At 45.4% G+C, this 18,581-nt stretch overlaps 2 protein-coding genes and 1 non-coding gene across 12 annotated transcripts in view; 2 read left to right on the plus strand and 1 right to left on the minus strand.

Annotated features, from left to right (window-relative positions):
- Positions 1 to 328: 328 nt before the first annotated feature.
- LOC143419055 (uncharacterized) lies at positions 329 to 4,428 on the minus strand. The gene has a single exon (XM_076885194.1). The coding sequence runs from the start codon at positions 4,210 to 4,212 to the stop codon at positions 460 to 462; it is 3,753 nt and encodes a 1,250-aa protein (XP_076741309.1). The 5' UTR covers positions 4,213 to 4,428; the 3' UTR covers positions 329 to 459.
- Positions 4,429 to 5,145: 717 nt separating this feature from the next.
- The window catches only part of htt (huntingtin), a 33,811-nt gene continuing 20,375 nt past the window's right edge, over positions 5,146 to 18,581 (plus strand). For 4 of the 10 annotated variants that reach the window (XM_076885195.1, XM_076885197.1, XM_076885196.1 and 1 more), the window contains exons 1-31: positions 5,146 to 5,548; positions 6,284 to 6,367; positions 6,776 to 6,896; positions 7,012 to 7,071; positions 7,239 to 7,318; positions 7,507 to 7,645; positions 7,769 to 7,910; positions 8,046 to 8,224; positions 8,322 to 8,526; positions 8,880 to 8,927; positions 9,192 to 9,269; positions 9,375 to 9,778; positions 12,165 to 12,359; positions 13,298 to 13,424; positions 13,516 to 13,631; positions 13,718 to 13,829; positions 14,030 to 14,167; positions 14,850 to 15,008; positions 15,099 to 15,196; positions 15,334 to 15,473; positions 15,626 to 15,689; positions 15,799 to 15,899; positions 16,005 to 16,151; positions 16,428 to 16,548; positions 16,643 to 16,788; positions 16,887 to 17,068; positions 17,180 to 17,397; positions 17,548 to 17,674; positions 17,756 to 17,880; positions 17,971 to 18,081; positions 18,228 to 18,305. In XM_076885195.1, the coding sequence (XP_076741310.1) occupies positions 5,451 to 5,548; positions 6,284 to 6,367; positions 6,776 to 6,896; positions 7,012 to 7,071; positions 7,239 to 7,318; positions 7,507 to 7,645; positions 7,769 to 7,910; positions 8,046 to 8,224; positions 8,322 to 8,526; positions 8,880 to 8,927; positions 9,192 to 9,269; positions 9,375 to 9,778; positions 12,165 to 12,359; positions 13,298 to 13,424; positions 13,516 to 13,631; positions 13,718 to 13,829; positions 14,030 to 14,167; positions 14,850 to 15,008; positions 15,099 to 15,196; positions 15,334 to 15,473; positions 15,626 to 15,689; positions 15,799 to 15,899; positions 16,005 to 16,151; positions 16,428 to 16,548; positions 16,643 to 16,788; positions 16,887 to 17,068; positions 17,180 to 17,397; positions 17,548 to 17,674; positions 17,756 to 17,880; positions 17,971 to 18,081; positions 18,228 to 18,305 (4,143 nt within the window). In that variant the 5' untranslated portion in view covers positions 5,146 to 5,450. The remainder of the gene's footprint in view (positions 5,549 to 6,283; positions 6,368 to 6,775; positions 6,897 to 7,011; positions 7,072 to 7,238; positions 7,319 to 7,506; positions 7,646 to 7,768; positions 7,911 to 8,045; positions 8,225 to 8,321; positions 8,527 to 8,879; positions 8,928 to 9,191; positions 9,270 to 9,374; positions 9,779 to 12,164; positions 12,360 to 13,297; positions 13,425 to 13,515; positions 13,632 to 13,717; positions 13,830 to 14,029; positions 14,168 to 14,849; positions 15,009 to 15,098; positions 15,197 to 15,333; positions 15,474 to 15,625; positions 15,690 to 15,798; positions 15,900 to 16,004; positions 16,152 to 16,427; positions 16,549 to 16,642; positions 16,789 to 16,886; positions 17,069 to 17,179; positions 17,398 to 17,547; positions 17,675 to 17,755; positions 17,881 to 17,970; positions 18,082 to 18,227; positions 18,306 to 18,581) is intronic. The other 6 variants (XM_076885199.1, XM_076885201.1, XM_076885202.1 and 3 more) reach the window with 3 other exon arrangements.
- Positions 18,362 to 18,491, plus strand: LOC111501268 (small Cajal body-specific RNA 14). The gene has a single exon (XR_002721453.3).

Raw genomic sequence — 18,581 nt, forward strand, 5'->3', positions numbered from 1 at the left:
CCGAGGCCAAAGCGAGAAGTAATGCGGTCTTATACGAAAGAAGTTTCATATCTACCGACTCAACGGGTTCAAACGGAGGGCCACAAAGGGCCTCCAGCACCAAAGACAAGTCCCAAGCCGGGACACTGGACTTAAGCACGGGCCTCAGCCGGCGAACCCCTTTCAGAAAACGCACGGCGAGGGGATGCGCACCTGGTGTCACCCCGTCAAAACCGATATGACAAGCAGATATAGCCGCTAAATAAACCTTGATCGTTGAAAACGAAAGGCCTTTATCCAACAGCTCCTGCAGGAATGTCAAAACATCCACAATAGAGCACTGAAATGGGAGAGTGTGGCGGTCCTGGCACCATCGCTCGAAGGCTCGCCATTTGTAAGCGTACAAGCCTCTAGTAGACGAGGCCCTGGCGCTCTGAATCGTCGCTACCACACTAGGTGGCAGACCCTTAGCAACCAAGTTTAACCTCTCAGCAGGTAAGCATGAAGGTGCCACAGATCCGGGCGCGGATGAAACACTTCCCCCCCCGCCTGAGAGAGGAGATCCCTGCGGAGAGGAAGCTGCCAAGGACTTGCTGCAAGCAGGCTGATTATTTCTGCATACCACGACTTCGCGGGCCACCAAGGGGCCACCAGGATCAGAGAGAGGGAATGCCGACGCACCCTCTCCAGAATTGGAGATATCATTTCCACTGGGGGAAATGCATACAGGAGCACGTCTGGCCATTGGTGCGCTAGCGCGTCCAAGCCCAAGGGTGCATCGTGGTCGATTATGGAGAAGTACAGGGGGCAGTGCGCATTCACCCTGGAAGCAAAAAGATCTATTTGCGCCTCGCCAAATAGATCCCAAATCTGAGCCACTATTGAAGGGTGTAACCTCCATTCTCTCACCAGAGGACCCCCCCTGGAGAGAAGGTCCGGCCCCAGGTTCAGGTGGCCCGGGACATGGGTGGCTCTTAGAGTCAGAAAATGAACACTGCACCATAACAGCAGAGAGCGAGACAGCTGCAACAGGGGAAGAGAGCGTGTTCCTCCCTGCCTGTTTATATAAGACACCACTGTTGAATTGTCCGTCCTGACTAAGACATGCTGGCCCTGCAGGACTGGACGGAAACGCTTTAGAGCTAAGAACACTGCCAACAGCTCTAAGTGGTTGATGTGCAGCTGGCGCTGAGCCGCGGACCAGATCCCTCTCACTGACGCACCCTCGCACAGCGCTCCCCACCCACTTAGGGAAGCATCTGTGGACACCACCTTGCGACACAACACCCTCCCAATCCGAGAGCCCTGGTGCAGTAGCCCGGGCTCCCTCCAAGGACGGAGAGCTAGCATGCAAGACGCAGTTACCGGCAGCCTCCTCCGGAGGTGACGCGAAGCACACAAACGGTGAGAGAGAGTCCAGCGTTGAAACGCTCTCATTTTCAACAGCCCAAGCGGCACTACGGCGATCATAGATGCCATCATGCCCAACAAGCGCAATATCGTCTGGAAACGCAGTCTGCGTCCCAGCTGAAATTGAGCGAGGCAGCGATGAAACGCGGCCACTCTGTGCTCTGACAACCGTGCGCGGCTGGAAAGAGAGCATATTTCCAGACCGAGAAAAGCGATCTGTTGACCTGGGATTAGCGAGCTCTTCTGAAAGTTCACAGAGAACCCCAGTGTCTGAATGTGTGACAGAACCCGCGACAGCTGCGTCTCCGCCTGTTCTCTGGAGCAAGCCACGAGAGCCCAGTCGTCCAGGTAGGCCAAGATGCGGATGCCCCTCTTCCTGAGGGGCGCTAGCGCTGCCTCGGCACATTTCGTAAAGGTGCGGGGAGCGAGCGACAGCCCGAACGGCAGCACTAGGTATTCGTAGGCTACGCCCTCGAACGCAAACCTCAGAAACTGCCTGTGTTTCGGGTGTATAGCGACATGAAAATAAGCATCTGTTAGATCGATTGTCGCAAACCAATCTCCCGGGCCGACTGCACTCAGGAGCTGTCTGAGTGTTAGCATCCTGAACCTGTACGTTCGCAGGTACGTGTTCAAGACTCGCAGGTCGAGGATGGGACGAAGCCCTCCCCCTTTCTTCGGAATGACAAAATAACGGCTGTACCAACCTTTGTCCGTCTCCGAAGCGGGGACCACCCGTATTGCTCTCTTCTGTAATAGCGCCTGTATTTCCTCTCTGAGTACCAAGGCTGCCTCGGGGTTGACAATCGTGTTCACGACTCTTTGGAAACGAGGCGGCTTGACCCGGAACTGCAACCGGTAACCCATGGCAACGGTTTGCAGCACCCACGGAGAGGGGGCGCAAGCGCGCCACTGAGGGAAGTGAGCAGCCAGCCGGCTGGCCTGCAGCACTGACGGCGGGGCGCCGTCGCCCCCCAGTGTGTCTGCAGGGGACTGCATCCCCTGCCTGACCTGGCTCATTTCGCCTGCAGGTTGAGCATTTGAGATTGTTTGAGAGTAAACAACACTCTTTATTGATTGCAACATGGGAACATGTACATTTATACATTTTGTTGGGTGCACCTTTTCCGGGGCATAACAATGAAAAACAGCGGGAACACTCGATGTGGTCGCTTGAACATTCAACACATCTGAACCGTGTGCAGGGGTTATGTGCTTGGGAGACCGCGATAGGGAAGTGCAGCGCCTTCTGGGGCTGACAACCTGAACAGAACTTAAGCGGCACCTCTTGTGCGGCAACAGAGGGGTAAGAGCAGCGTCTCCCTGCGTCTCCCGGCCTTTGCCCCAGGCCGACTGGCGTGGAGCTCGGGCCGGAGTACGTGCTCTCGCCGGCGGCCCTCCCACTCCAGCAGTGGGCGCCGGTCTCTTGCCAGCTGTCAGAGGAGCGGCGGGCCTGTGAGAGCTAGCAGTGGGCTTGGGCTGGCGTCTGGGGATGATGTCGCGCAGAGCTTCCGTCTGCTTCTTCCTCAGATCGAATCTAGCCTGAATGGCTTCAAGTGAATGTCCGAATAACCCAGCCGCAGACGCTGGTGCGTCCAGATACACAGCTCTGTCTCTATCAGGGACGTCGGAGAGGGTCAGCCACAGGTGCCTCTGCGCCACCACTGTCGAAGCCATCCCTCTGCCCAGGGAGAGCGCTGCACAGCGAGACGCACGGAGGATGTAATCCGTGGTGACTCTAACCTCGTTAAGAAGAGGTGACAGCGGGCTGTCCTCCGGAACCAGCGATCCAAGCTCCGCCAGGCACATTGCTTGGTACGTCTGGAGCATGGTGACGGAGCTCATGGCTCGAGCGGTGCCGGCCTGAGCCCGATAAATCTTCTCCAGCTGCGAGGCCGAGAATCTGCAGTGCTTGGACGGCAGAGTTGCGGGGCCACCGACACCATGGTTATGGGACGGGGCCAGATAAGCAGCCAGAGACGGCTCCATAGGGGGTGGGTTAGCTAAACCAGCTCCCTCGGCGCCGTCCAATTCCATGTACTGTCCATAGCCGGGCACAGTGACGCGGGTAGACAGAGGTTTGTCCCATGACGCTGTTAGCTCGCAGAGAAAGTCTGGGAACATGGGGAGGCAGTTTTTGGCCGTTGCGGGCTCCGGTGGAAGGAAAAAACCCGCAAACCGCGACGGCTTCCGAGCTGGTGGAGGAGAGGGCCAGTCCACCTGCAGCTTCTCAGCGGCACGGCGAAACAGGGAGAAAAGAGAGGTGTCATCGTGGCCGACCGGCGCAGCAGCGGCGGCATATTGGGTCGACAATGAGCTCTCCTGCTCATCCTCCGACAAACCATGGATGTCCAGGCCGATGTCCAGCACGTCATCGTCTTCCTGGGGAGCGCTGGCGGGCTTCAACCCAGGCTGAAGCCCGTCAGCGCTCCTGCATGGTTCCGGTCCGTCATCGGCTAACCCGTCAACGTATTCCATGTGGTCAGCCCAGCTAATCGCGGGGACATCGACCTGAAAATTTTCGTCTTCGGACTCGGACGAAGCCGGGGCTCCAGACTCGGAAAGAAGAGGGTCATGCCGTGCGACAGCCGAGCGTCCCAGCACTCTTTCCACAAACGTCACCCGTCTTTCCAGGGTCGAGCGTCGGAGCTGGCGACAAAACGCACAAGCTTCGGGCTCCGTCAACGCTCTCCTAGCGTGGACGATCCCCAGGCAGACAGGGCAGGCATCGTGCTGGTCGCTGTCGTGCAAAGAGAAACCACATCCCTGAGGACAGGGGCGAACAGAAGATTTCTGCTTTGCTCGCTTCGGTTTGGAGTCCATTCCCAAAACGCAAAGCGAAACGCTGCACAAGAAAAACTTGAAAATAGCGCTCCGCGGGCAGCCTACGCACCAGCTGGGCGGTGGAGGCTAACACCAACAGGGGCAGTTAAGCTAGGTTCAAGTTGGCAGACAACGGAGCTAACTAGCAGTAGCTAGCTAGCCCAACTCAGCAGAGGTGTTCTCAGCGAGGTGAAGAGCGTAAGAACTGAGGGATGACGGTGATGGCAGCGGCTATATGTGCGGGCGGGGCCTTGCGCGTGTCATCACACGTCATCTGCCGTAAAGGCGTGAATAAAGGTTTCTTCAGCCAGGACACGCGAGGGCGTGATATCCCATACTTATGTGTTGTACCGAGTGAATCGACTGAAAGGGAACCAGTTATTAGGTTTAGGGAGCAGGTAGATTTGGGTGGCTTTTCCTCCCTTAATAAATGAAATAATCATTTAAACAGCATTTTGTATTCATTTGGGTTATATTTGTCTAATATTGAAATTAGTTTGATCTGAAAAAAATAATAATAATAAAAAAGAAACGAAATCCGGAGTAAAATACTTAAAGTTTATGCCATTAGACCTACCTTTGTTCCATTCATTACCTGCTTCTTCCAATTTGTCAGAGATCATAGCACTAACAAATGAATAAATGATCGAATAACTGTGTCAGGAGGGGCTGGTTTCAGTGCATTTGTTTTTCCTTCCTACGCTCTCTTATCAGTTGACACCCACTGTTATCAGCGCACACACTAAAGTCAATACTTGTAAATTACACTTGAACAAATCTGTCCTGCACTCCAGATTTCAGCGGTCTCGTGACTGCAACAATAACAACAAAAGAAAAAAAAATCACAGTGTCGTATTGGTTCTTTCTAAAGCCACTCAACAAAAATCCGGACTCTGGCTGCTGACGTTGCACCCTTCCCCTCTCGGTAAACCTGTCACACAAGCTACTTCCTGGTGTGATTGGTGGGAAAACGCAATGCTGCATCAAAGATGGCTTATTATCAACCTGCATTTGATTTATTTAGGAATAGTAGTGTGAAAGAATAAGTGGCGCTCTCCGAGAAGACAAGGCGGAGAGCTGGTGGTAGCTGTCGCGAGCAGTGTTAGCACTCTCGCCGCACTACGCACCTCTTGCTCTCTACGTGCGCAAACGTTAACTTGCCTCTACTCTGCTAGCTAGTTAGCTCACATAGTAAATATTAGCTCGTCAAGCAAGCTTGCTTATTGTAGATTACTAAAATGGCCACCATGGAGAAATTGATGAAGGCCTTTGAGTCTCTGAAGTCATTCCAGCAGCAGCAGGGACCACCGACCGCCGAGGAGCTCGCTCAGAGGCAGTAAGTTGATTTTTGTCCAGCGGTGACAGAATAGGAGGCGAGGAGCCGTTAGGCTAGACCCTTAGCTTATCGTGCTAGCAGCGTCGGTCCATTTCGGGTAGATAACCAACGTTTAATAGATGGCTTTAAGTCAGCTGCACTAAAACGTAAACTGGGAATGAGGCTAAGGTGTTATTCATACTTCTCAGCCCATTTAGGTCCACTTGTTGCCATGCTTTAGATCGCTGCTTAGCGATGCTCGCTATCCTAACGCGATCTGATTGTTTGCTAGCCTGATTTTAGGATCAGAACAGCTGAATGATGGCTAACACAGAAGGCTGATGCCAAGAACACGTGAAAGGGTCAGGAGGATCAATTTCAAGGACGTAATTTTGTGTATTCAGTAGCAGAGGACATTGAGTTTCATAATAATATTTAAACTGCTTATGCAAACGGTTATGAATGGAATGATGAACATAGCGGGGCTTCCTGCACTTGCTTCATCTCCAAGAAGTTTTACAGATCTAGTCCGTTGTTGGTTGAAACACAGGGATAGGAATTCATTTATATAGCTTGTAAAGAAGTGAATTGATGGGATCAGTGCGTAAGGAATACAGTTGTAGGGGATGGCTCTGACTTATAGTTATTATTTTAATCACTGCATTCCTTGGCTATAAGCAAGATACCTAAATTCAGTCTTTCTTTGTGCACACACACACTCACGTCATCTTTTGCATTTTGTCTTATCTTCCACAGAAAAAAAGAGCAAGCTGCCACAAAGAAGGACAGGGTGACCCACTGTCTGACAATATGTGAAAACATTGTGGCTCAGTCACTGAGGTATTCCTTGTTATTTGATCTAAATATGTGTTGGTGTGAGTCATATCTTTTTATATTCTTTTAGGGTTTCCTATCACCTTCACTAACTGTATAAACGGTAAGATAGCTTTTCTGTAAAGCATGTCTGAGGTGCAGGGTGATGTCATTTGCAACCAGAGCTTCTTCAGTAGTGATTTTACATCTGATTTCACTGATTTCTGTGATATTTGGTTTCACTTTTGTATTTTGGGAATGAAGTGGGGACATGTTCGTCTTTACATATATATATTTTTCTTTTCTGTAATGTCCTTTTTGAAAAAAAACTTATTGCACCTAAGTTTTATGAGTTTATGCTAGGGGGTTAACAGTTTGAGAAAGGGAAAAAAATTATATATTTTTGGCTTTTCCTCTCTCTGGTCCTGGGAATAGAACATCTCCAGAGTTTCAGAAACTGCTTGGCATTGCCATGGAGATGTTCCTGCTCTGCAGTGATGACAGTGAATCAGATGTTCGGATGGTAGCCGATGAGTGCCTGAACAAAATAATCAAAGTGAGCAAAATCTGCAAGATGGGACAAATGAATAAGAATATTAATGACAAAAATTGTCAAAATAAGTTTGGTGTTGTTGGTGGTAGTGTTAATCATTCATTTTGATAATTTTCAGGCACTGATGGACTCCAACTTGCCTAGACTGCAGCTGGAATTGTACAAAGAAATTAAAAAGGTAAGGCATGGGGTTGTAAAGTGAGCATTTTGTAATACACCTTATATGTCTTTACTCTCAGACTATAGGCCAGTGTTAGATGTGAAAAGAAATTGTTTGACGTTTCTTTAGAGAAAGTACGGTCAGATATTAGACATGGTAATATCAGTGCTTGTGTGGCTCAATAGAATGGTGCCTCTCGGAGTCTGAGGGCAGCTTTATGGAGGTTTGCTGAGCTTGCCCACCTCATCAGACCGCAGAAATGCAGGTATGCAAACTTATAATATTTTTACTTTTTTTTTTTTAAACCATTATCCACAACATGTCTTATTTTATAATCTGCTGCTTTTGTGGGGACAACATCAAAGTATCATCTGTGCTTTTTTTACTTGCATATGCATATTTTTGTTTTGCTTCTACTTCATGTATACTTCTTCTCTCTCCCTTATGGCACAGACCTTACCTGGTCAACCTGTTGCCGTGCCTCACCAGAATCACAAAGCGGCAGGAAGAGACTGTGCAGGAGACACTTGCTACAGCAATGCCCAAGATCATGTCTGCCCTGGGACACTTTGCCAATGATGGTGAAATCAAGGTATTCACCTGCTGATTGTGTGCTAAAGTAGAAAAAAAAATCATAGGCCAGTGGAAACTCTTTTTTTTTTTATTTTTTTATTTTTTTATTTTTTTTAACATCATCCAACTATTTCTGTTTTAGGTGCTGCTGAAGGCATTTGTGGCTAATCTGAAGTCCAGCTCCCCGACCATTAGACGGACAGCAGCCAGTTCAGCTGTTAGTATTTGCCAGCACTCCAGACGCACCAGCTACTTCTACACCTGGCTCCTTAATGTGCTTCTGGGTAGGTTGCACACTGGCTCACTGTCAAGCACAGACCTTGGGCATGTCTTTTCTACCCTTTTACATTTTACTAAGCTCATTTGTGTTAAAATATGTGAGCTAATTTAGAATTTTTGCCCTTTTCGCCTTTTTCCAGGTCTGTTGGTTCCGGTGGATGATGAACACCCCAGCCATCTAATACTGGGGGTGCTGCTAACCCTTCGTTACCTGATGCCTCTGCTGCAGCAGCATGTCAACTCCACTAGTCTTAAAGGAAGCTTTGGTGTCATGAGAAAGGAAGCTGATGTACAGCCAACACCCGAACAACTGCTGCAGGTGAGATGGAATTTGTTTGTGTTTAAATATGAAAAAAGAGTTTGTATACACTTGTATAATTGGATGTGCAATAATTCTGTATGCATGTCTTTTAAAGGTGTATGAGCTAACCCTACACTACACACAGCACTGGGATCACAATGTGGTCACAGCTGCTCTGGAGCTGCTGCAGCAGGTCTTCAGGACTCCCCCACCAGAGCTTCTGCATATGCTCATTACTGCTGGTAGCATCCCACATGCCACCGTTTTTCGTCAGGACACTGAGAACCGCTCACGTTCTGGCAGCATCCTTGAATTCATTGGTAATCACATGAATTGACTAATACTATCTAAACAGTGCTTTTTATCATCCCTTTAGATATGTGTCTAGAAATATTTACACAGTTAACCAGCTCTAGAGACACGATTTTTATCTGTTTCAACTAGTTTATAATTCATTCACTTATGCTGACTTTGCCAGGGAACCGCATGGACAAACTGTGTTGGGGTTCCACCCTAGCCTCTTCTTTTATTCATGGCCTTTTTCTTTGCATTTTAACTAATTTTCTGACATCCTTAAATAATAGTTTCTGTTTCTTATAAGCTTCTCTGAGCCTGTACTACTTTCCTACTCCTCAACTTCTATTTCTGCTTCCTGTTTTCATGCCTTTTGCAGCGGGGGGAGGGTCTTCCTGCAGTCCACTCCTTCTCAGGAAACAGAGAGGTGACTAGTCTGTTTATCTCCTCTGTTCACCTCTTTCCTCTCTCAGATGTGCCAATCAGGGCTTGAACAAGTTTACCTTCAACTGTGAGGCACTAAAGGCCGTGGACTTGCCTAAAATTACATATTATTATCCCTGTATATCTAAATTTTATTCTTGTACTCAATTTAAAGTAAATCACCACACTTAGGTTTGAGTGCCTTTCCTTTTTTTAAACTGCTGTTAATCTTACAGATTCATATTGACAATAAACCTGTTATTTCCAGGTAAAATGCTCTCTGGAGAGGAGGATGGGTTGGAGGATGACCCTGAGAGGACTGAGGTCACAACTGGTGCTTTCACAGGTGAGATGCAAATTATCAAGTTTATGTCAACTTTGACTGTGTTCCTAATTTCACAGTGTAAGTATGTGGAGCAAAAATAAAGCTTCTGTGTGTTTCTTACTTTAGCATCAGTTGTTGGTGCAGACGGCTCTTCTGCAGCCCAGGTGGACATCATCACTGAACAGCCTCGGTCTTCCCAGCATGCTCTGCAGCCTGGTGATTCTGTGGACCTCAGTGCCTCCTCAGAACAGGGTGGTGGCGGAGGTGGGACATCTACATCAGGCACTCCAGAGTCACCCAATGACAACGAGGAGGAAATGCTGAGTCGGAGCTCCAGTGGTGGGGCAAATGTTACCCCAGAGACTGCTGACTACACCACCCCAGAGAATGCGACTCCAGAGGGAGGGCCTCTAGGAGAAAGTGGGACACTGCTAGGCACTAATGATCGCTCACTTCCACCCAGCGACTCCTCCCAAACCACCACAGAGGGACCGGACTCAGCTGTCACCCCTTCGGATGTAGCAGAACTGGTAAGTTGACTGGGTAGGACTGCACATGGCTAATTTTATTTGAGACTACAGCTTGTACATCCAGTAATTGTGTGGGTTTCTGTTGAATAAAATGAACAGTGTGCTTCCCTAGACAATGATGGATTTAATTACCATGCAATCCATTAATTACCTCTGAACCTTTGTGTCTCTGATGGCATTTTTCTTGGTTTGAAAATGATGCTTCACTTCCCAGAACGTTGATTCTGTTGATCTAGATGTAGTTTATTGAGTCACTTGGATGAGTTACGAAACCTGTATCCCACTGAAAACATCTTATTTTCTTCAACATTAGTGGAATATTGGTAATATTGGTGATTACACAACTTTATTATCCCCCTCGATTTCCTGAAGACTTGTGGTAGATGGTGTTCCTCTCTTCACCACCACTACCGCTCAGTTCTTCAGAGGTGGGAATGCTCCTGTAATATTCTATAACAATCCATGAGATTGTTATGAACTGGTGCTAAAAATAACATTACATTTAAAATGAATTAAATTGATTGTAAAAGATTTTGGGGTCAAATATATTTCTTTGTCCCTGAGAATAAATATTTCTTCCAGTAGTGATATTGAGTAGCATATTAACAGGAGGTGATTACAAAACAACTTCCTTTGCACTAGCATTTCTTTCTGAAGACTTTTTAAAAGATAAAAAGCAGCTTATCAGAGTAGCAGCTAGAAATACTTTCAAGAAGATCAGTTTTTATCCTTAAATCTTTTGTGCAGGAAAAAAGGAACATGAAATCCTTAAGTGTTCAACTATAATGCTAACATTAATAAGTCACAATCTTGTTGTTAAGTGATTATGTATGAACCCTGCTTACAAACTACCCTGCGTTTATTAAGGCTGTTGTCTTTTTATGGTGTTTTAATGCTTTGAATCTTCTTAAATTTAATCTGAAGAAGCCCCTAAAAATAGTCAGTGATCACTGTCGGCTTCTCTGGATTTTTATTGCTAGTGTTCATCTGCAGGACATTTTAAAGCTCAGTTTTTAAAACCTTGCGATGTAACTACAGCCTATTGGCTCACGATTTGCTGGACACCAAATATTTGAATCAGGTCACCCTGAGGCTAATAAAGATTTGAACAGGTACATGAAGCTGAGGATGAGGAATTTGTCACAGCTAGTAATCCAAACCATGCAGCAGTATATTAATGACTTACCTCGTGATGGAGATGGATCATCACTTCTGACTGAAGTTTGGCTCGTTTTCAGCATTTTTCCTGCCATGCGATTGCATTTGTCTCTGCCCATCCCTGAACCTCACGTTAACATTTACCGAGGGGAAAAAAAGTCTGCGTCTATCCTTCAGCTTCACTATGCTAATGTGTTTCTATATTACCCTAACCATAGCGCTGTAGCTAGCCACAACGTAGCACATTATTATATACCAGCTAGTCCAACTTCAGTAACCCTACAAACGTCGCCGCTGTTCAGTTTTCTGTCTTCATTCATGTCTGACGTGATAGCAGAGCTGTGCGTTTTTAGTTTTTCAGAAATCCCTCGGTCAGAACATTGTACATTATCTTCAGATGGAAACCAACGAGCTAACTCCCAGCCTACTTCTAATTCTGGTAAACTTCAGAAATTCTGTTTTTTCATGAATGCCTGGATGTTAAACCGGTAGAGCAGCCACACTGATCATTTTTATCAAAGATGAAAGGATTTAGACAGTTTCTAACTCTCAATGATGCCCCAGTGTTTGTTTGAGTTTGGGAACTGAAGAGGAATTTGGACCTGGAAACAGCTAATGACGTCAGACTGAGAAGCGGATAAGTCTTATTTTCCCCAGTTATGCTTTTAGAAGCAGTTGGACTTGTTTTCTATGTCATTAATTTTTTGTCTTTTTATTATGCTCCTAATCATGACACAGTAATTTTGACTGTTGGACTTGGTTGTGGATTAAGTTCACGGTCTGTTTCTCCTGTTAGGATTATTTTGGGGGATGCTTTTTCAATCTTTTTCACTCTTCTGGAACCAGTTTTCTTATCAGCAGCAAAACATGTTCCTAAGGTTAAAAAAATCACGAGCATCATTCCTAGATGATGCATTCAGGACTTGAAACAATAAAGGCTGCATATGCATAATGCAACACTTTCTTTAAAATCTAGTACATATAAAAACAAAGCAAAATAAAACAAAAAAAACTTCTATCTTAGATTTTTAACTCTGTCATCCACTCATTTAATAAAACTCTAACTCTTTCAAATGTTACTTAAGAAAAAGTTTAATTTGCAGATTTTTGCCGCTGTACCTGGAGTGTCAGGTTAATCTGCCTTTCTGGCCCCGACTACAGAACTTTTGTTACATAATAATTCTACCTCTGTGGTCTTGCCCCCCCTTTCCTATATCCTTCGTACCAGTCACTTCGTACCAGTCACACTTCATTGCCACGGGTGATTGAGCCTTCCCCACCCTCGCCAGCTTCCACTGAGGGTCCCGATGCCGCAGACAGCGACTCATCTGTCTACACTGCCTCCTCTTCGTCTTCTTCATTTTCTTTCACCTCCTCTTCCTCCTTCTATGCCACCACCCCCTCCTCCAGCAGTAGTGACAAGGTCAGCCTGCAGGACACAGTGAACAGACTGGGATGGGCTTGCTTGTTTCAATACATTTGGCTTTCTTCATTCTTTCTCCTTTGGTTGGCTCAACCCATGCAAAGACTTTTCCTAGCTTGTTGCCTCTTTTCCCCTCCTGTTGTCACCGACAGTAGATTATGCACCTTTCTTTCCCCCCTCATTTTGAGGTATTCCCTCCTGAAAATCAGATGCGTTTTGATAAAAGCAAGCAGCTTTGACATCCCGTGTGACTGGCCTGGAGTGAAGTTCAAAAGGAGAGGCATGAAGGCCAACTGTTTTTTTGTTGTTGTTGTAATTCTTCAGATTTGGTTCTCTCTACCATTTGAAGAGGCTGTGACGGGCTTTTGTTCCAGCCAAACTTGGAGAATAAGACAATATTCACATTTTCCTCTCTTCTTTTTTATTGTACCATTAAATTGGTTTATCTTGTGAGGGAGAGTTGTTCTTACCAAGCTGGTTTACTGTCAGAAGTCATGCAAACCAAAACTAAGAGAATAACATGCACTTTAGAAGAGCTGTAGTTCTGCTTAATAAAAAATATTGTTAGCATTTCAGGGTCAGGTTGGAGCAAAAGCTTGGTCTTCCTCTGGATTGTTGACTTTTTAAGCTTGTGCTTTTTCCTGTATGCAGTTGATTTGCTGTGAATTGTGTTGACCCAAGCATGATTCAGTAGACCTGTTTAATGGGGGAATTTTTTTTTTTAAATTTAATTTGTAGTTTTAGTCATTTGTTATGTTTTCCTCTGTCCAGTAACTAACTCGGTGAGTCGAAACTATTAGGTATCATGTGCATGCGGTTACATTTCAAAGTTTGGCAAACTGCCAGTTCTAATACATTTATGAATTTGAGTTTTCCCTTCTGAAGATGGTTTCTTTTTAATTGATTTGTGTGTGTGTGTGTGCTTGTGTGTGCATAAGGTTCTGGATGGCAGTGAGAGTCAGTACTCTGGAATGCAGATTGGAACACTACAGGATGAAGAAGATGAAGGAACAGCACCTTCCTCCCAAGAAGAACCCCAAGAACCATTCCTGCAGTCAGCACTTGGTGCGTTTGTGTACACAGCTATGCACACATAAACGCAGATGGGCTCTGCCTAATAGAAAGCTTTAATGGTGGTTATTGTTTCTGTGTATAGCTCTTAGCAAGCCTCATCTCTTCGACGGCCGCGGTCACAACCGGCAGGGTTCAGACAGCAGTGTGGACCGTTTCATACCAAAGGATGAACCTGCTGAACCCGAGCCCGATAATAAGGTAAAGTGACTTAAAACTCTCCGTGCTTGTCATATATGGTTGAAGTGAAAGGTTAACATTATGTCACTTGTCTGCTTTTCTGTCAGCCATCACGCATAAAAGGTCCAATTGGGCACTATACAGACCACAGTGCGGAGCCACTAGTGCACTGTGTCCGGCTTCTTGCTGCTTCCTTCCTACTAACAGGACAAAAAAATGGTGAGTGGGTGTTCTGCTCAATACCAAAATTTTTTTTTTCGTTTTGAAACTGAAAATTTGACTCCTTGATCTGATTGTCAAAATATATCTAACAGCAAAGTACAACTTCTACTCTCAGGCCTCTCATATATCGGAGTTGTGCTTGTTCCTGTGACTTTTTGACATCTGTGTGTGTTATTATTTGCTTTGTGTTTCTTCAGGCTTGATTCCTGACAAAGAGGTGCGAGTAAGTGTGAAAGCCTTGGCTCTCAGCTGTGTTGGAGCAGCGGCAGCGCTGCATCCCGAAGCCTTCTTTAACTCCCTCTATTTGGAGCCGCTGGACGGCGTTCCAGTTGTAGGTAAGAACTGGGGGGGAAAAAACAAAAAACTGCTCCTATCTAGTAGATGTCTAAGTAACGTGCAACAGTAAACCAGTGTGTATGCTCCCAGTACTGAAACTATAATAATAATAATAATGATGGATTGGATTTATATAGCGCTTTTCAAGGCACCCAAAGCGCTTTACAAATCCACTATTCATTCACTCTCGCATTCACACACTGGTGGAGCCAAGCTACTGTTGTAGCCATAGCTGCCCTGGGGCAGACTGACAGAAGCGAGGCTGCCATATCGCGCCATCGGCCCCTCTGGCCAACACCAGTAGGCAGTAGGGTAAAGTGTCTTTCCCAGGGACACAACGACCAGGACAGAGAGCCCGGGGATCAAACCAGCGACCTTCCGGTTACAGATGCGCTTCCCAACCCCCTGAGCCACGGTTGCTAAATACACTCCAGCTATTGTTACTTGCATTTTGACATGTGCATTTCATACTCTGATTTGGAAAAAAATGTCTTGTTTGAAGGCGCTCTGCACAACATGTGTTACAGTGAAAGCATTTTTCATTTACAGAATAGTAACTTATTTGTACAACTGTATTTGTGTGTCTTTTAACACTTTTTGGCATTATTATTATTATTATTATTATTATTATTATTATTATTATTATTATTATTATTTATTTTTATTTTTTTACCTTTTCAGAGCAACAATATATTAGTGATGTCCTGGGCCTCATTGACCATGGAGACCCCCAGATTAGAGGAGCTACAGCTATCCTATGTGCAGCCATCATACAGGCTGCGCTCACCAAAACACGTTTCAACATACACACTTGGCTGGCCAGTGTGCAGAGTGCAACAGGTTTGTGTGTTGGTCTTTGTCTTACTTGCATTTTGCAAAGAATTGAGAGTATTTAAAGATGCCTATCATACCTGTCTGTCTGTACTCTAGGTAACCCACTGTCCCTGGTGGACTTGGTGCCTTTGCTTCAGAAGACTTTGAAAGATGAATCCTCTGTCACCTGCAAGATGGCTTGCTCTGCAGTGAGGGTAAGATGGTTTTGTGTGAGTGTGTTGGTAATCTCTACTCTATCTCTGTCTTGCTTTGTCCCTCAAGTTCTTTTTTTGTGTCTGTGCTTTTGTTTGTGAGTCTGACCCATTGGTTTTTTGTGTGTGTTTTGTTTCAGCACTGCATCACGACTATTTGCAGCAGTACCCTGAGTGAGATTGGCCTGCAGTTGGTGATTGACCTCTTTGCGCTGAAGGACTGCGGCTATTGGCTTGTTCGCACTGAGCTCTTGGAAACTCTGGCAGAATTAGACTTCCGGTAGGATACTTTTGTATCCTGATGCCTGTTATATACAGTCTCTGTTTTCTAAAAATAATAATAACTCAACTTTAAACTTAAGCTCGCCTTTACTTTGTATTACCTATAATTGCTTTTTAAAGTTTTTTTTTTTACTTTTTCCCGTGTTTTAGATTAGTTAATTTTTTGGAGAGGAAAACTGAGACTTTACATAAAGGAGATCATCACTACACTGGGGTAAGGTTATTTTCTGATAATTTTTTTTTAATGATCTTTTCTTTGAAATATCCTTTCTGGGTTTCTGCATTCAGCTGTTGACTGGTGTTGTTTGTTTACATTTCTCTAGCGTCTGCGGCTGCAAGATAGAGTCCTGAATGATGTGGTCATACATCTGTTGGGAGATGATGATCCAAGAGTACGGCACGTGGCTGCCTCTGTGGTCAGAAGGTAAAATGCCTCTTCACATATAGCACGTGCTATGTTCTTTATGTAGTGGACTGTAAATAAGCCCTTTTTGACTTTCGTCATATCTCTCTTCCTGTCTCTTTACAGACTAGTTTCCAGGTTGTTCTATGACTGTGACCAGGGCCAGGTTGACCCAGTGGTAGCAATCGCCCGAGACCAGAGTTCAGTCTATCTGCAGCTGCTTATGCATGAGACACAACCCCCATCCCAGTTCACAGTTAGCACAATCACAAGGTACACACGCGCCCACACTTCCAGTATATCTCGTACCTCATCAAAGGTCAGCTTAGCCTATATTACTATGAAGAAGTTCTCAACCTTGTTGACCTGGTTATCCTTTTTTTATTACAATGTGTCTTATTGTACTCATTATAAGAGCTATTTTCAACCCCAGACATATTTTTCTTGTGATAAGAAATGATTTGAGCCACAAGCTTTTATAAGATTTTGCAGTTAAATACACAATTCCTGAGGGAACCTTGGAATAATTACTTAAAATTTTGTCGCCAGGACATACCGAGGCTACAACATGTCCAACACTATCTCTGATGTCACGTTGGAGAACAACTTGTCCAGAGTAGTTGCTGCCGTCTCGCATGCTTTGACCTCGTCTACCTCCAGAGCTCTAACTGTAGGTTTTCAGCTCATTGTTTGCCTGCTCTAAAGCAAGTTTATGGCATTTGTTTCATAACATCTGAATATTTATCATGCTGTCTTCTCTGTAGTTTGGCTGCTGTGAGGCTTTGTGCCTTCTAGCTTCAAATTTTCCAGTGGGCAATTGGAGCACAGGCTGGCACTGTGGCTACGTTAGCTCCAATAGCAACTTTTCATCCCGTTCTAGTCTTAACCGCAGTAGGGGCAGAACCCTCAGGTTTGTATGCTGCACTGATTAATACATTTTTTTACATAATCATTTCAACTCTTTCTCTAGACTCCCCTTACCTTCTGTCTGTTCACTCCTTTCTGCAGTTTATCACAGCCTAGCAGTGCTCCAGCCTCTTCAACCACCTCATCTGCACCAGATGCAGAGCGGAGGACTCTGACTGTAGGAATTGCCAACACAGTGCTCTCCTTATTGTCTTCTGCCTGGTTTCCACTGGATCTCTCTGCGCATCAGGATGCACTGTTACTTTCTGGAAACCTCATAGCTGGTGGGTAATTTACTTCAAGAGTTTCAGGTATTTTACATATAATTTAATATGACATGAAGATGTTTTACTCTGACATTTGTTGATTCATCACTACCCTAATGATGTTCTCAGCTGTGGCTCCTAAATGTATGCGCAATCCCTGGGTTGGGGAGGAAGAAGGCAGCAGTGGGACCAGTAGTGGAGGCCCAAGTAAGTTGGAGGAACCCTGGGCCGCGCTATCAGAACGCTCCCTGGTGGTCATGGTGGAGCAACTCTTTTCCCATCTGCTGAAGGTCCTCAACATCTGTGCCCATGTGTTGGATGATACACCACCAGGACCAGCAATGAAGGTGCGTTTGATAAGCAGAGTTATTTGGTTTAACAGACTCATGAAAGAAAATATTTGGCACCATGCATTCAGGTGCATTTTACCACAAGTTTGATCCACAGGATGTCTGATATATTGTGTTCTGTTGTTGCATTCTATACCAACTTTATAGGCCACTCTCCCCTCCTTGAGCAACACCCCCTCCCTCAGTCCCATTCGTAGGAAAGGCAAGGAGAAGGAGGTTGCCGACCCCAGTGCCACCCCTATGAGCCCAAAGAAAGGCAGTGAGGCCAACACAGGTAAATGCCTCACCATGCTTAAAAAAGGGTACAGATCATCTCTGTGAGTCTCAGAATATTAAGTAGTGTTTTTCTAAGCAGGTAGGCCAACAGACAGTACAGGCTCAACAACTGTAAACAAATCGACCACCTTTGGCAACTTCTACCACCTGCCTCCCTACCTCAAGCTCCATGATGTGCTCAAAGCTACGCATGCCAACTATAAGGTCAGAACACTTCTTTGTTTAAACTTAAAATGATTTTAATAGATTTTTGCTGCCTGTATGGTGGTTTATGGATGGTCTAATGTTTTCTAGGTTACGTTGGACCTTCACAGTAGCCAAGAAAAGTTTGGAAGTTTCCTGCGCGCTACATTAGATGTTCTTTCTCAGCTGCTGGAGTTAGCCACACTTCATGACATCGGGAAGGTAAAGATGAATTTCAGTGTCTTTCAGTGTTAAGTTTGGTGCGATCCCTTAACAAGGGGTCTTGTTCATTTCTTGTTAACAACCAATTTATTGATAATCTTCTTCTTTATCAATAGAAGAAGTAACCTTTTTTTCTTTTCTTTTAGTGTGTGGAGGAAATTTTGGGCTACCTCAAGTCCTGCTTCTCCAGAGAACCAACCATGGCCACAGTTTGTGTGCAACAGGTTAGTATGTTATGTGTTAATGCCTGTGAATGTTAGATGCATATCCTTTTGAATGTGTGGCAGTCTTTGTGGTTCTAGCACTGAGCAGTGTGCTGCAGCCGGTGTGACTCCACACAAAGTGAGGCTGGTTCCTGCCGACAGGGCCTGTAAAGGCATTGGTTCCCCTGTGCGATGGTTCCATACATTCATGTATTTATAGAACAACACACATTAGTATTCTGTCTCAGTGGTAATCTAGTTTTCAGTTTCTTTGATAAGTCCACAGACATACTAAAG

This window comes from Maylandia zebra, linkage group LG6, assembly GCF_041146795.1.
Source record: "Maylandia zebra isolate NMK-2024a linkage group LG6, Mzebra_GT3a, whole genome shotgun sequence".
Classification (NCBI taxonomy): domain Eukaryota; kingdom Metazoa; phylum Chordata; class Actinopteri; order Cichliformes; family Cichlidae; genus Maylandia; species Maylandia zebra.

What these genes read in the sequence shown, in the direction of transcription:
- LOC143419055 (XM_076885194.1), bottom strand. Translation starts at nt 4,212, where the DNA reads ATGGACTCCAAACCGAAGCGAGCAAAGCAGAAATCTTCTGTTCGCCCC.